The 17,571-nt window shown below is 49.5% G+C and overlaps 1 protein-coding gene across 1 annotated transcript in view; it reads right to left on the reverse strand.

The window, feature by feature from the left end:
* The window catches only part of TMEM201 (transmembrane protein 201), a 49,468-nt gene extending 31,897 nt beyond the window's left edge, over nucleotides 1–17,571 (reverse strand). The window contains exons 1-3 of the mRNA XM_054009005.1: nucleotides 17,363–17,571; nucleotides 6,288–6,408; nucleotides 4,016–4,210 (exon numbers count right to left, since the gene is read on the reverse strand). Of these exons, the coding sequence (XP_053864980.1) occupies nucleotides 4,016–4,210; nucleotides 6,288–6,408; nucleotides 17,363–17,475 (429 nt within the window). The 5' untranslated portion in view covers nucleotides 17,476–17,571. The remainder of the gene's footprint in view (nucleotides 1–4,015; nucleotides 4,211–6,287; nucleotides 6,409–17,362) is intronic.

Here is a 17,571-nt window from a genome sequence, read left to right on the forward strand (position 1 = left end):
AACAGACCCAGGCTGTTCTGATTGAACTCCAGCAGGAAAACATGCCCACCCCAGCCTGTCCCTTCCTCTCATCACCCCCCTGATCGGTCCCCACTCCCAGCGCAGAGCTGCAGGGAGATCTCGAGGATGGGAGGGTGCGACTTTGCATGCAAGCTGCTGAGCACTCCCTCTACTGGGAGGAAAAATCCAGGCACGAGGGTCACCTCTGTGTGCAGGTCTTTTTGGGGAGGGCTAGGGGAGGAACGGGGTCAAAGGCAAAGTGACTTGTTCCATGCCAAACAGCAAGTCAGACCAGGGTTCTCGATGGCCCTGGGATTTGTCCAGGGGAGATGGGCACCTTTGTCCCAACAGTTGCAAGACACTGGGAAAGAAGCCACAAGTTGTATAGGAGAGTCAGTTTTGGGGCTTACTACCCCTCTTACAGTGGCCCACAGCAATGGGGTGTGTGGTGAATGTGAAGGGCCGAACTGGAGATGACAATGCTATTATTACTTTGTATCCTGTTCGTACTTCACTACATTCACAAGCGAGCCACAGTCCAGGGACAGGGCAGCTCTCAGCTCCAAAAATGTTCCCAAAAGTTCTGTCTCATTAACGTCTTCAGCAAAGATGGGAAATATTCCAGATTCCTCCCCACACCTAGTTGATGGCTTTGTTCCCCAGGCACTTGAAACCCAGGTGCACCACGCGCCCTGCAGACTTCACTGCAAATGGCCAATGGCCAGGATGAGGCTGCGTGGAAGGTTTAATGCTCGTTGTTCGCACAGCCATGAGGCTGCCAACTATTGCAGTTTACTGTTCAGTCAGGTCAAGGCAGGTGTTTATTACTGTGCCAGACGCAGGCAGCTTTATCCAGGGGGTAAGGGAGGATAGGTGCATCTCCCTGGCTGTCAAAGGCCTGCTTGCTGGAGCGCTGTGCCAAGGGCTCCCTCTGCTGGCACATAGCTAGAATTACATAGGGTGACCAGATGTCCTGATTTTATAGGGACAGTCCCGATTTTTGGGGTTTTTTTTCCTCACATAGGCACCTGTTACCCCCCCACCTCCTGTCCCGATTTTTGACACTTGCTATCTGGTCAGCCTAGAATTATATAAGATGAGAGTGCTCTGCAGGCGTGGGAACCCAAGGGACGGGGCTGGAATTTGGCAGCCACCTTCGGACCCTGCCTCTCTTCTCTAAGCTGGAGAGGAACAGTGTTCTGGAAGAGAGTCATCGCACGGGCATGAACCGTGGGAGGTCTTGAGGATTTGAGCATCAGGCTAGAGGGCACAAGAGAGCTCTGCAGCTCACAATGTTACTACACTGACAAAGCTCTTGGGAGGGCCAAGTGACCAGGGATCTCTACAGAAGGCAGCACCGTCCAGAAGGGCAGCCAGGAAACCCACATTCTCTCCCTGCCTCTGCCACTAACATGCTACTCGGCCTCAGGCAAGTCACTTCACCTCTGTCTAAAAGACAGGTGAGAACAATACCTCCATGGTCTTTGTAAAGCAATTTGTAATGGCCGGATGAAAAACGCCATGGAACTGCCACGCATCATCACCATGGGCCACAACCATCTGGACTGAGATGCTTTGGGCTCCCACCAAGAGACACTCTGAGGAGCTACTCAGCTGCAGCGGGCTCATCACATTACCGCACAGCCCCTCTTTGCAGGGAAGAGACACGGCTTGCACAGGAGTAAAGGCTGAGCCAGCAGTTTATATGCTGACCCCACATGTGTAGCCAGTGTGGAACCAGCAAATTGTCAGGCAGAGGTGAATCAACCGCAGAGGAAGCGAAAACGTTTCAGGAGCAAGTGGACAGAATCAGCAGGAGACAGAGACACAAGAGAAACCCGAACACCATGAAACTGCCAGAAGGCATCCTCATTAATCACAATCCATGGGTTCAAATCTGCTCCCCGGGAGACATCCTGATTAAGCAGGCTCCAATTACATGGAATAGAGTGGATCAGAAAAAGCCTGCAGAGTAAAACTAACCCACTAGATCCTGGGGTTGCAACCCAGGGGCCCGGAACTTCTCTGCTGTAATAAGGGGGCTCATGGCATGGAACAGGATGAGGCCTACTGTCCTAAATACTTTGCAGGAACAGAGTTAAAAGAAGAAGCTGTGGGGGAGAAGCCCACACCAGAGCGGACCACCACCCCGCACTCCATTGGGTAGACAGCACTGATGCCAATCAGCAGCAGAGCTTCCTAGAGCTGCAGCCCCATTGTCCCACACAGGCACAAAGATGAACCTACTGCTCCCAGGAGAAACGTCAGCTGGACTGCATTGTTCTTTTTAACCTCAGTAGCAGGATCAGCTCAACTGAGGCCCTGTAGAAAAGGACAATGCGCTTGAGAACTACCACGGTGTTGTTCTGCCCATCACATCCCACAAATTTAAGCAGGGCGAGGCCCGGCCAGTATCTAGATGGGAAACCTCCCCAGGAAATCCAGCCTATTGGCAAGAAGTTATGTTGGCTGTTCCGTAGGTGGCGCTCTTCCCTCCGTGACTGACATGGTGCTGTTTGGCAGGTTAGCGATCCCACAACAACCCTTGGCAAAGTTAGGGGAAGGTGGCTCCAGTTTCCTGGCCATATTCTAACTCCGCTAATTCAATTCTTCCCGTTTACAATCCCCCTCGCCAATTCCAATCAGAATGGAGAGTCTTTTTCACTCCCCCTCCTGAACGGTTTGCACAATGTCGCTGTGCAGCCCTGGATGCAGCATTTCACCCTCCAGCTGAGAGGAGAATCCCTCTCCCCCCATTACCAAGCTCCTGGGGCCTGCTGTCATTTGTAAAGCCTTACACAAAAGGCTACTCGTGCAAACTATTAAAGGGAGGGAGTTCAAAGAGCTGCAGAAATCATTGAAAGGCTGGAAAGATTCACTCAAGGAAAGATTAAAAGAAGAATACAAAAACCATTTGGCTAAGTGATAGCTAAGGGTGAGGGGAGAGACATAACCAGCCCAGTAACATGTGCCGAGAAGGGAGAGGAACTGACCTAACGAATGGGGGTATAATCTAGAGGTAATGGGCTAAAATTCAGAGACTCTGGCTGAAGACTGGGGGGAAAAGAAAGAACACTCCCCCCACACACACACACACCTGTGTAAACAATTAGATCTATTAGGCCTCGGCCCATTCCATATTGGTAATTGGGTCAGCGGGGTTCTGGTCCGGGAAACGTTTAGAACCACTGTTCCAGGCTGTGGCACAGTTTCCATAGGGAAGTGATAGAAGTATCCTGGTTTGCCTCATTTCAAACCAAACAGGACAATACTCTACGAAACAAACAGGGAAACCACGCTGTATTTGCAGAGAGACCCAACAGTCTGGACTCTGAATAATAAGGGAGGTGAAGATATAAAGTGGGGCTGAGTTTAACATCGGGGAAATTCCTCCCCAAGACAGACTCCGAGGGCTGCACTACCTCAGGGACCTCTTGCTCAGAGTTCATCCAGGATTCTGCCATCAGCTCGGAGCACTCTGTTTTCTTAAGGCCCCGGACAAAAAGCTCTTTGTGTAGGTGGGACAGAATAATTCCCTGTCTGCATCATCGTGCAGTTGCCATGGCCTCCCAGATAACTGGGGCAGGCACTTCACACACAGACAGGCGGGCTGCGCTCAGAGTTAGAATGAGCAGGGGATGAGCTACCTACAGGGAAGGGAGGAGACAAGAAACAGCCCTGCTGTCTGGAAGATGCAATCCATGGAGGAATCCAGGGCAGGGACAGCAGGAGGGCAACTTGGAGGCTGCTCCAGGGGAATTGCTGAATGCCCTGCTTAAGGATCAAATTAACAGATTTGCCCTCCAGCTCCGAAGCACACATCACTCTCTGGAGACACAGGAGGGGGCTGTGTGGGCAGACAGAAAGGGTCTTGGTAGTTCAATCGTCTTACAATTACCCAGAGCTTATCCAAACGGTAGATCAGGATCAAAGGCTGTTGTTCCTCCAATGAAATAGAATGGGAACATAAGATGCCTTCATGGGTAGACCTGGGGATGTCCAAGCCAGCACCTACCTCCTCCCTGGGTGCGAAGGACGCCAGCTGCTTGATCTTCATGGTCTGGTGGTTGTTGCATTTCTTGCACAGCAAGATCTGGCTGCTCACCCACTGCTGTGGCTTGGTGGGGTCACAAAAGGTGGTGGCGCCTGACACGACGTGGTTTAGGTGCTCCATGTACTGGGCAGGAATGGGCTTGTTGTAGTCGCCGTTCTGCCAAGCACCAAAGAAAAGCATGAGCTCGCGAGTCCACCCTCTGCAGGAGTTCCACTGTCAGTGCCCTGCCCCATACGACGAGGAGGAAATAAAACAAGAGTAAGATCCATTGCTCTTCCCCCTGTTCTGTACGCCACTCCCAGCTGTTTTACAGGCCGTGCTGCAGGGATTCGTGCATGCTCCTGGGCCATGGATCGTCTAGTGTACACACCACTCAGGGGTGCAAAATCAGCACCGTACCCCACATTTCACTAACCCGCCCAGGAGCCGCAGCAGGGGACAGAAAGGCCCTATCAAAAACGTCCATAAGCAGCTAAAGGTTACCGAGTGCCCACGCCCACACAAAAATCGCTCTGCAAATGCCACTGCATATCCTGTGACAAACATATTAGCCCAGCACCTCTCAACCCTCCAGTCTACAGCAGCCCAGCATCCACCAACCCTCAGCTGGCAAATAACGAGGTTAAATCCAGAAGACGAGTCTCTCAGCTTGTCTACACTTTGTGCTGGATCGGCAGGCACTGATCAATCCAGAGGGGGTTGATTTATCGCATCTAGTATAGAAGGGATAAATCGACTGCTGAGCACTCTCCCGTCGACTCCGGTATTCCACCAGAACGAGAGGCGCAAGCGAAGTCGAAGGGAGAATGCCAGGTGTCAATTTACCGCAGTGAAGACACCGTGATAAGTAGATCTAAGTACATCGACTTCAGCTATGCTATTCGCGTAGCTGAAGTTGTGTATCTTAAATCAACCCCACACGGTAGTGTAGACAAGCCCTCCCACGGCACAGAGAACAGCATTGGGCTATAACCCAGCATGCAGATGTGCAGGCCACAGACTAACATCTGGGCAGGGTTTCTACCAAGATTTTAGGGCCAGTCAATCTATAACAAAGTGTGCACACCTCAGAAGTGGAGAGGTTTGGAAGGAGAAGAAGATGCAGCAGAGATGGCTTCTTTTGCCGTATGTTTGATGAGCTAATTGTAGGGGAATGGCTTTAAGGAAAGGGAGTATATGGAAGGGCAGGAAGGGAGTCAAAGTGCCTCAAGGTCAGACTTTAAGGAAATCCTGGCTGGGGACACAAAGCCAGGGGAAAGATGGTAGTGTGGGACTGGAGATCAGGAGACTGGGGTTCTATTCCTGGCTTTGTCAAAGCCCCAGCGTGTGACCTTGAGCAAACCCTTTGTGCCTCAGTTTCCCCACCTGAAATGTGGGCACAACGCTACCGACAGAGTGGAGGGTGGGGTTTAATCTCTCTCTGTAAAGAGAGACTCTTTGAGAGCCTTGGCTAGAAGGCCCTGCAGTTAAGGCTATGATAAGGCCATTTTCTGTTGCTTCTTACGCCGGGTATGTCTACCCAGCAGCAGGGAGGTGTAATCCCCAGTGCAGGTAGGCATATGGGCTAGCTCAGGTCGAGCGAGTGCCTAAAAACACCAGCATGGCCGCGGCAGCACAGGCAGTGGCTTGGGCTAGCCGGCCAAGTTCAATCCTACCCAACCCCCTGGGTACACACCTGAGAAGCAGTAGCCACGCTGCTAGCGCCTATGTGTCTACCAGCACTGGGGCTTATACCTCCCCGCTCCTGGGTAGACATACCCTCCTGCAAACTCTCACCATTCGGGCTGAAGTTTCCCAAGCTGGCTGCCTACCCCTGGCTGAATTTACTTATTTTTAACAAAACCGCTAGAAAGATTCAGCCCTTTCGGAGAACAAGGTTAAGGGGAAAAAAAACATCATTTTATCCATGTCAAAAAATTCCTACAGCTGTTTTATTGAGAAAAATCTAGTGCCTCGATGCTTTGGAGCAAGGGTTTGAAATTTAACGGGGTCTTCCTTTCCCTGTGCCCATGAAATTCACTCATACTTGACCAAATTATAAACTGTTGAAAAATCTCAGTTTACACATGCACAGTAGAGACTTGTTAGTGTATGGCAGCTAAATTCTCTGCAGATTTCATCTGCACTGAGCAGGCTCCGTCATAAGGGACTGAGAGGGATTTCCCTGCAATTGCTGCTCCCACAGGGCACAGCCCCTCCCAACAGCCTTCTGGCCAGGCAGCCCCTACGGTACCTCTTGGAAGCCATTGTATTGTTCACAGTAGGGACAGTCCCAGCAGTTGCGATTCCCATACGGCACCACCGTGTCCTGGTTACAGAACCAGCAGTTCACAGTCATGTGTGTGGGCTTCTTCCTGTTAGAGACAGAAACAGAAGGGTGTCAAACTGAGCTGGGCCGGCGAGCTAGAAGGAAACAGGGCAGCAGCCTATGGGAAAGTACAGCCGTTTTATTGAGAAAAATCGAGTGCCTCGATGCTTTGGAGCAAGGGAATCCCGCTCTGCTAGTTCTGCACCCCCAGAACAGCCTCTCATGTGCCATCCTCAGTGTGGCTAGCATCAACGCAACTGGAGGGTGCACGACAGTACCTGCCTCGGCTACAGTCCTGGCACACGTTCGCGTCTGTGCTCCAGTTTCCACGGGAAAGGGAAGCCTAGGTGATATTGGAAGCGGCCGTGACCATCACATTCTATCAGGTCACATGTGGGGACATCAGAAATATGAGAGACTGGCTGATAATCACTGTGTGCCCAAACTGCTCGGCACACCTTAAAGGGACACGGGTAGATCACATTTGGCCCCAAGTTCAGCTATTGTAAACGGAAGCTTTTTACACAGCACTAGGCAAACGGATGGGCAAGGAGGACTGAAGGATTAATAGGTCTTTTCTAATGTCAGAGAAGGCAATTTTTGCTCAAAAGCAAACTATTTACCAGACCTCTGTATTGACAATCCAAACCCACTACACTGGGCTAGCGCATGAGAATCAGAGAGACTAAACAGAACAAAACTGACTAGTCTACTGTCATCGTGCAAGCAGAGAGCTGCAGCAAGGAATTCATCGTCATAAACAGGGAACAGCTAATTAGACTGTCAGGCAAGGTGCTAGATTGGCAGCCCTGGAGACTAAAATCATCCACCCCACAAGACAGATCTAAAGCACTGGGCGGGGGCCTTCCCCCTCACAACGCTCCTGTGTCAACATCTCCTTTAGAGGCAAGAGGGGAGTTAATTCTCTGTGCCCTATTCAACTTGTGGTCTCCCAATAAAAATGCAGTAGTGAGATTTTTGAGATATGTATTCCTGCCCACTGGGAACTACTAGACTGTCACATAAGCCACCGATTGTCAGAGGGAAACAACTTTCAATTCCCATCTTTCTGTGCCTGGGTTTGAACCATCAACCTCAAGAGGACAGGTTCTGCAACCCCACTCCCTTGAGCCTTCCAGTCCCCCTATTTTAAAATAATCTTGATAAAATAGGAATCTCAACAAGTTTAGCCTCCTTCATGGTGCAGCCTGACTGGAGAAGACCACGACAAAGGCTTTGCTTAAAGTCTCCACGTTTGGACCGGTAGGATCTCTCGGGTAAAACTTGCTGATTTGGTCTTCAACCAGGAACCGAGCCAAGGAACAAGTTTCACTGTAGTTCAAAGAACAGAGTTAATCTGTTTGGGTTTATTAAAGCCAGCCAACCAGGTCTGGGAGCGAAGGGACAGCTGTTCAAGCCAACAGCCAATCAGTGACCGTGTACAACAGCTGTCTAGAGCGACAGGGCCAGCTGCTACCCAATCAAGAATAGCAGTCTCTAGTTATGCCACGCAACGGCAGTGTCGCCAATGGACAGCGCCTTGGGAAGAGCTCCCCATGGCGTACTGCAGTAAACACTTGTGTGACAGGTGAGTGGTTGCTACACGTTGACCCTGTGGGATAAAATAAGACTCCCAAGACAGGCGATCTGTACCCAGGAAGGCAGACGGATGGAATTCTCCTTTGACGCTTGTCCAATACGTCCACAGCAGCAGGGCACGCAAGCACATCACGGGTTTGGAACTCAGAAAAAAAAAACACAGGAGCTCCAGCTGCTATGAGAAACTTCCCGTCCTTCTGCTGTGTGGAATCTGCTCTCGGCCTCCAATCTCTGTCCTTTTCTGTATTTTATCAACAGGACTTCTGTCCTGGTGCCTGGTGGGTACTCAAATCTGCTTTGAGTTACACAGATGCCTGGCTCTGCCTATAAATATTATCTGGGTGCTTATATCTCACTCAGCACTACTGCGTCTGTGCAGCTACAGCTAGCCAAGCATGCAGGACAGGCGCTTGAATGATTAAACTCAAGAAACATTCACTGGCCATTGGGACTACAAAACAAGGTAAAGTACCTATCTGCCCTGCCCTTCTTCTGGGAGGTGGGCAAGATGGTTGGGCCAGATACTCAACTCAAAGAAAGGGGCAGGGGCTTAGTCTGCTGCTAAATGCCAATCTGACAGCCCCAGCAGGGACTGCCAATCTTCCTTCTCCCCTTTGATTGCCCACCTCAGATGGCTACTCTATAAACAAATATGGAAAGCTGCAATTAAAATAAATCAATCCAATGGCTGAGTGACAGCAACAGACTAGGGGATGGAAGATTCAGGGCAGTCAATGGACTTGCTTAAGGAAGATATTCTTGAGCCTGCCCCCAGCCCAGGTACAACAGACCCTCAGACAGAGAGTAAACCCCAACTAACCACATTTAGGGGAAGCATGTTCTGTAGCCTCCTCCGATCCTTTCGAGTGAAATCCACTGAACAAACAGGGTGACCCTGAGTGACAACAGCCTTTTTGCAGGCCTGTGGATCACTAAGTCTCAAGGAGTTGGTCGGGGTTGAAGGGAGGAGGGTGGTATACAGTGTTCTCCTACCCACCCTGTGTTTACATACCCTGCACTCACTTCAGCTCTCTTGGGCAGCAGAAATGCCATTGGAAGCAAGTAGAGGGGAAAAGGCTTCTCGCTGCTCTGCACATGCCCAACGCCACTCTCTGCAACACAACCTCATTGCAAGACACAGATGCCTTAGGGCCCCCAGGAAAAGCTGCCTTAAAGATGAGGCTGAAAATCTGCCCAAGCTCCGCTCGCAGCCACCGTCCACAGTCACTCAGCTGGCCACAAAGGCCCATTTGAACTACAGCTGTTGGTGGAACAGGAGCAGAAATGCCCATCTGCAGGCATCTTATTCACACAAGCCCTCAGGACAGAGGCAGAAGCCAACACACGCAGAGCATTGGCACTCGTTCATCAGTGGACTGTGGCCAGCTCTGCTGGGACCCACATGACAGCTCCCTTTAAGTCCTGGATTATCCAGCAGCCCTTGATGAGGGATCATACAGACAACTGCAACCTCGAAAGCCAGCACATAACATGCTTATAAACCCTCCCCATGCCCCAGTGTGGAGGTCTATGCCGAGAAATCAGAGCCGAGAAAGATTCTCTGAGGATACCAACTAGGTACAGATGGCAGGGCTGGGGGGCTTTCCTTTTCCCTGTCCCTTTTCCCACCTTCACGCCCCTTTCAGCCTCCAGTTCAGTGACTCCTGTCCATCTCCCCCCACCCCCCTTCTCCCTCAGTGCCTCCAAGACTGCTTTCCCTACTCCTGCCTAAGAGACCTGGCCAGGGATCAGTCACAGCAAGGAGGTCTCTGCTGGCCATCCTGGGCTCGTGTCAAAGGGAGCACTGCAGGCATTGTTACAGAACTAGTTCTGTTAAAGAGCTTCTATACGCTCTCTGTTGACAGGGAACTGTTCTCTCCACAATCCACAAAGGACCCTGCTGCAAGGGAAGCTATTGACTGAAGGACTTGGGCAAATCTCAGAGAACCAGTGAGAAGCAGCCACCACTACCACCAGTGATGAGATTATAAATGTCAGGATGCGAAATGCTAGCCAGACGGCAGGAGTTAAAGAGAGTGTGTTAGGGACATGAGTACACCCCCAAATGCAAGACACTCCTATTTGAGACTTGGGAGGACCATATATAAAGGGGTCAGCTTCAGCTCTTGAGTTTCTCCCACTATGCCCAACAGTGCTGCTTCTGTCTACCAGTGAAGTTCAAGGTGGCGTGGAAAATCACACTGCTGAGATAAAGGGCTGGTCTACAGTGGGGGGGAGGGGGAAATCGATCCAAGATACGCAACTTCAGCTACGCGAATAGCCTGGGGTCCACACGGCGTGGGATCGACAGCTGCGGCTCCCCTGTCGACTGCGCTACCGCCGCTCGCTCTGGTGGAGTTCCGGAGTCAACGGTGAGCGCGTTCGGGGATCGATATATCGTGTCTTAACGAGACGCGATATATCGATCCCGGATAAATCGATTGCTTCCCTCCGATACGGCGGGTAGTGAAGACATACCCAAAATGCTGCCCTACACCAGACTACCCATCCCCATAGGGGGGTCTATGGCAGGCAATAGAGTGGGTTGGGGAGGAGAAGAAAGAAAGGAGAGGGAAACAAACACATATTGAAACCAACAGTCTATTGGTTAGCAGGTGTGAATGGGCGAGTCCTGGAGATTTTGAGACAGAGAAAGATGGTCCTTTTCACTGGTGAGCTTTCTGGATCAGAGACACGGCAATGTTAACTCCAGGTGTTCCAAAAATCATGGGTACTCTTTCTCTTCTGGTTTGAGTCCGTAAGGTCACTCTGGTCACATTTTCAAGCTTTTCTTTGCGATCATGAGGGCTGGCTTTTTTAAAGATGAAAGCGGATTCTCATGTAATCACCAACTTCCAGGAACTGGAACATTAAGAAATACACCAAATTGCACATAGGCTGAGATATGTGCCTCAGGTGGCACATGATCAGGATTCATCACTAAATTTGGTCTGCTGGTTGGACCATTAGCTTCCGCAGCCCAGGCCGGGTACTGACAAGGAGTGAGACAAGAACGCCCATGCCCACCACACCAAATACCATGAAACTCGTACTAAAATTGCACAAGCTGGCTACCCTGGAGATAGTAAACAGTCATATTTGCTGCCTAAGTTATAACTAAGTGGTCTCAGCCCAGCTCCCAAGTGCACACCTCTCAAAAACACCAGCACAACTGGCACCAACTGGTTCCCTTCACGGCAATCTCAGCAGAGCAGGCAACAAGTAAGTGGGCATGAGACTTTGATCCCTAGCGGGTGGTCTCCTTACCACAACATTAAAACATTCGTGAGCAAGCTTGCCTAGGGGCTGTTGTGCTGTACCTGCTTTGTGGTTAAGATGAGGTCGTTGGTCCCCAGGGCTGAGAACGGAGCATGAATATCACACACACACACACACACACACACACACACACACACACGGTGATTTTTCATTAAGGAAAAAAAAAAAGGCATATTCTGAACTCCAGTGGAAATCCTAGAGAAGACAAGGCAGTCTGTAGTCTTCTTATGAATTAGCAGGTCCAATTAAAGACTATGAGGGAGCCTAGGGTTTACCTGGACCTGCTAACTTGTGTGAAAACTCCACACTGTCTTGTCTTCCCTAGGATTTTAGCTCATGTTGGTTAACGCTAGTTAAGAGCGAATCTTTCCCCCCGCAGCGAAGACAAGACCACACGGGGAAAATCTTCAGAGGTTAAGACCCATAGGCAAGAGAGGCCCTTCCCTCCATCGCTCCTGAGATTTATTTTATGTTGTACATATTTTAATGCTGTCATAACTATAAAGGGAAGGGTAACAGCTCTCCTGTGTACAGTACTATAAAATCCCTCCTGGCCTGAGACTCCAAAATCCTTTTACCTGTAAAGGGTTAAAAAGCTCGGGTAACCTGGCTGACACCTGACCCAAAGGACCAATAAGGGGACAAGATACTTTCAAATCTTGGGGGGTGGGGGGAGGGAGAAGGCTTTTGTTTGTGCTCTTTGTTTGGGAAGTTGTTCGCTCTTGGGACTGAGAGGGACCAGACATCAATCCAGGTTCTCCACATCTTTCTAAACAAGTCTCTCATATTTCAGACTTGTAAGTAAACAGCCAGGCAAGGCGTGTTTGTTTTTTCAACTTGTAAATGTACCTTTTACTAGAGTGTTTATCTCCGTTTGCTGTACTTTGAACCTGAGGCTAGAGGGGGGTCCTCTGAGCTCTTTAAGTTTGATTACCCTATAAAGTTATTTTCCATACTGATTTTACAGAGATGATATTTACCGTTTTTCTTTAATTAAAAGCTTTCTTTTTAAGAACCTGATTGATTTCTCCTTGTTTTAAGATCCAAGGGGTTTGGATCTTGATCCACCAGGAGTTGGTGGGAGGAAGGAGGGGAATGGTTAATTTCTCCTTGTTTTAAGATCCAAGGGGTTTGGATTTCTCCAGCTCCTCCTGCTTATTCGGGATAAGAAGCAATAATCCCCCTTGTGTGGCCCTGTAATCTGTTGCCATGGAAATGGGTTAAAAAAAATCAGAAGATCCCAACCTCATGGAGGGGACGATGGTCTGTGGTGAGAGCGTGTGGGTGGGATATTACCCATCTAGTTGCAGGGAAGGAATGAGAGATGAAAGCATGGGTATGAAGAGATTTCCCTAGGCTGGACTCCAAGGGAACTGTTTCAAGGTTCTAGAATGACACAAGGTTGGATCAAGTTTTAAAACATATTATTTAACAAATGTAGAGTGTGTGTGTGTTTTAAAAGCTTCTCTAGAGGCAGCCACACACCCCTCTGATCAGAGGGTCAATGCTACATCTTAAACCAGTGTTCTCAATCCCCCAGACTACACCGGTCTCCCTGAGTACCCCCTCCACATCAACCCCTCCCACTCCCAGCGAGAATTGAAATTGCTTGAAAAACTGTCCTTCATCAATGGAAACTTGACCAGAAACTGATGTCTACACTGCAGCTAGGAACCTGTTTCCTGCTGCAGGCAGACCAAGTGTAGACATGTGACCTGAGTGTAACCTAGGTCTGCAGACATTATAGATGCTAACTACCCCATTCATCTCACTGGGATGGGGTCACTCAGAAACCCAGGCTGCCGGGGGGGGGGGGGGGGGGGGGGGGGGGGGGGAGGAGCATTAGCAGCAGGGGTTTCAGAGTTAACAACCCATTAATTTGTATGGGACAATTCACACTTCTTCCATCTGACTTGCATCTGAAGAAGTGAGGTTCTTACTCATGAAAGCTTATGTTCCCAGTACTTCTGTTAGTCTCAAAGGTGCCACAGGACCCTCTGTTGCTTTTTACAGATTCAGACTAACACGGCTACCCCTCTGATACTTGACACTTCTTCCAGGTATTGTTCCAGGCCCCCAGCCCAGTAGAGAATTCTGCAGAGGCGCGTTGCTGCCACCCCATCATCCCTTTGCGGGGGTGCTGTTAGTAAGTATATGAGACTGGGAAGCGCTGGTGGAATAGTTTTTTTTACAGTACTTCATCCCGGCAGTGCTCAGCACAGCTATGTTACCCCCAAACAGTTATGAAGACCAATCCCTGAGAATGTTTTCAGAACATGGATAATTTCCCTGTACAGAAGAGGCTCAAAAAAAAAAGCTAAGATTCTTTGGATTCCACAAACACATTCCACCGAGCCACTTAAGCAAAGCAAAGTCATTCCACTGCCTCAAGGGGCACTTTGGCTAAATCAGCACCAAGAACAGTCATGGAAGCATGGCTTATTTCATGGAAGATAGCTGCAGGCCATCAGTTTCTTATCTAACCTTAATATCAAATGGAAACGTCAGGTCCTGTACATGGGGGAAACACTGATTGTTGTCCTATTTGTTCATTTATATAAAGCCTACGTGTTTTAGGATAAACCTGAACTATTCTGCTGTAGGTGCCTTATTTCCATTTGAAACTTCAAACTGTAAATTAATCTTACACTGGTCAAGGGGCCATCTCCTACTCCAATGAAACACTTTATGGGTGACAGGACGGCCCAAGCTTGCTCTGTTACACAAAAAGCACATCTCAAACACTGGTTTCAAGTTATGCTAGTTCCAAACTTTTCAAATTCAACTCAGCTCCCTGTGTGCAATACAAATCCTGACTCCTCCCCAGATAAATGAGGCTATAAAAAACAACGCAACGCATCAGCCTGAAAAAGGGGAAAAGATAACAAATAAAAACTTATACAAGGTTTTAAAGCTTCCTTAGGCCAGTACAACTCCATTCGATTCAGCAGGAATCGCCAAACATAACCAAAGCCTAAATAGCAGCATTAACCCCCGCTTACCTTTCTAAGTTGCTATATTGCACCACTATATGGCATGAGTGTACCATCTTGGCATGGCTTTCCCTAGTGGGATACTGTTACATTGCACTTATACACACACCCCGCCCCCTGCAAGTCAACCAAACAAAAGTCTGCAAAACAAGCAAGTATCTCTCGCCTCCCCCATTATAATGCACTGTTCATCTGCTTTAAAAAAAAATAATAATAATAATATTGGAGCCGGAAAGAAAATCTCAAAGCCTGAGGCCAAGTCTACTACAAACTTACTTCGGTATATGTAGGTCACTCAACGGGGGGTGAAAAATCCACACCCCTGAGCAACACACTGACTTAACACACCCAGTGCAGATAGTGCTATGACATGGGAGAGTTTCTCCAATTGACATAGCTACCGCCTCTCGCAGAGGTGGATTAACTATGCCAACGGGAGCTCTTCCGTCAGCATGATAGTGTCTTCACTAAGGCCAGGTCTACACTACCACTCACTTCGGTATAATTTATACTCCTGGGGGGATTCTGCACCAATGCGCAATGCAGAATTTGTGCAGAATTAATGTTCTGTGTAGAATTTTATTTTATCCCGCAGAATAGGTGCTGTAGAGCTGCTGGACCTTCCCAGTGTACATACCCCTCCAGCATGCCCCAAATACCATCTACAGCACTCCCCAACTGTACCCTCCCTTCCAACTGCCCCTACCATTATCCTCTGTTTAGGAACTTGAAATATGGCAACGCTAAGGGGTGGGGCTAAAAAATGAGAATCAACTAAGATCGGAGGGGCAGAGTTTTCCCCCCCCAAGCTGTGCCCAGCTGGCATGCGTGACACACCCAGAGTGAGGCACTCAACAAAAGCATAGGGTTTTCTTTAATTCTCTACTCATGGGGAAATCTTTTGTTGTCTGTATTGTTACAGACATACTTGCTGACAGGTAGTCAGAAATAAATCCTCAAAATAATTGAAACTGGAGTGATTATACTGTGTTATTTTGACAAATAAAACATGGAGAATGTTGAAGTATTGTGTGCCGAATTTTTTGGCACAGAATTCCACCAGGAGTAAATTACATTGCTCAGGGGTGCAAATAAGCCACCCTCTGGAGCAACATAAATTACACCCACCTAAGTACCGGTGTGGACAGTACTATGTCAGCAGGAGAGCTTCTCCAGCCGACATATTAAATCCACCTCCATGAGTGGTGGTAGCTATGGCAACAGGAGAACTCTCTCCCATCAGCATAGAGCATCTTCACCAGATGCATTGCAGCGGAGCAGCTGTATCGGTGCAGGTGCGCAGATGTAGCACGTCTAGTATAGATTAGGCCTTAAGCACTGTGCAGCTGCAGCTTTTAAGTGTAGAGCTGCCATGAGACTTGGGTAAATAATTTATTGTAATATAGTTAACAAAAAATGCCAGCCATCAAAATATCTACTGAAGGAAGGGAAGACACTTTAGATTTTATGAATGTACGTATCTCCTATAATAGCCAAGTGCTTGGTGTTCAGTTATGGAACACAAAGACAGGAAATAGCTTTGGGGATGAGAAAAAAATGTATCCGGCTAGCCCCCTACAAATAACTGCTCCCATACAGCTCAAATTTTTGCCCATTTTGGAATTTTGTTTCCTAGACAGATACTGAAATTATGGAAGAAATTAACACAGGCATAAATGCCATTGTCAGTTACACTCTTACCCATTCTACATATTTTACCCTAACACCCCAAAGTCCCAGGAGCAACTGAGGCACCATTCAGAGTAGCAGCCGTGTTAGTCTGTATCCGCAAAAAGAAGAACAGGAGTACTTGTGGCACCTTAGAGACTAACAAATTTATTCGAGCATAAGCTTTCGTGGACAACTGGGCTGTAGTCCACGAAAGCTTATGCTCTAATAAATTTGTTAGTCTCTAAGGTGCCACAAGTACTCCTGTTCTTCTTTTTGAGGCACCATTGTGCTTGGCACTGAACAATCACATAAAGACACAGTGTTTGCCACAAAGAGCTTATAACTAGACTTGACAGAATTTGTTTTTTTTTTAAATAATTTTGACAAATACCAATTTTTAAGCATTTTTTCAACTTTTATCAATTTTTACAGTTGTGGAAAATGAAGGGGGGGTCAGACACTAATTATGCAATGGCAGGAGACATAACTACTTTTGGAATTTCAAAGCTTTATAACTGTTAAAACACAAGTTGTCAACATCGTGTCAAAATATACAAAGCAAGAAGCCTTACATCAAACTAAGAAGTGATGAAGCAGCATTTTTCTTAGCAGTAAGTGCTGATAATCCAGGGAAATATTTTTTTTCCCACGGTTTACGGTGAAACTGACCTTTATAGCCATTTGCTGATAAAAAATTAACCCTTCCAAGCCGCCTTAGAACCTAAATCCCTAGGGGATCAGGCAGGGCCATGGCACCCAAACAGGACAGCTCCGACGGTTTATGGACTGCCTGCTCTAGGTCCCGCCTATTCCTCGTGAGCTTGAGCATCCATTATCCGCCCTTCCTACTCCACCCGTGCTCTGTGCCACAGCTCTCAGAGGCCGGGGTCTTTTCTTCACGGTGCCCAACCCCTCTTTTGCTGCCCGTGCTTCAGTGACAAGCTCGGGGGAGAGCTACGTCTCCTCCCTTGTTTCGCAGAGGGCTCCGGGCTTCCTACCCCTTTATTCTCTCTCCTTCAGCTAGCCCTGCTCCACCCCCCTATGGAGTCACCCACATGGCAAACACAGTCCCCTCCACGTGTCGTCCCCCGTCCTGCCCGGCTCCTACAGCCCGGTCAGCCGGCAGCGGCAATGCCCCACAGAACCCCGCGAGCACCATCCGCCGCGGCGGCAGCGCCCGGGATCCAAGTTCCCGCTTCCCCCCGCAGCCAGCGTGCGTCCCCGCGGCAGGACACCCCGTCTCCCGCGGCAGCAGCAGGACCCAGGCACCCATCGCCGCCTCCGTACAAAGGGAGCCCGCATGGGGGAAAGCGAGGAAGCAGGGAAAGCCCCGCTCCCCGGCGGAGCGCGCCTCCTCCCAGCAGCGCGTCTACGGGAGGAGCCCGTCGGCAGCGGGCCGGCTCGGTCCCGGTTCCCGCGCCCCGAGCGCATGCGGCAGAAGAAGAGGCCGCCCCTTACCTCCGCGCGATCTTGTAGAGCAGCAGCCCGGCGGCAGCGCAGACGGTCACCCCCAGCCCCCCGGCCAGGCCGGCGACCGGGCAGCCGGCCAGCAGCGCGCCGACGGCCTCCATTGCCGGCGCGGCCGGTGGAACGCTCGGGAGCGGCCCGTGGAACGCTGGCCCGCCCGCTCCGAACGCGGAGTAGCCGCGCGTAGAACGCGCCCGGCC

Source organism: Malaclemys terrapin, chromosome 19, assembly GCF_027887155.1.
Source record: "Malaclemys terrapin pileata isolate rMalTer1 chromosome 19, rMalTer1.hap1, whole genome shotgun sequence".
NCBI classification, from domain to species: Eukaryota; Metazoa; Chordata; order Testudines; family Emydidae; genus Malaclemys; species Malaclemys terrapin.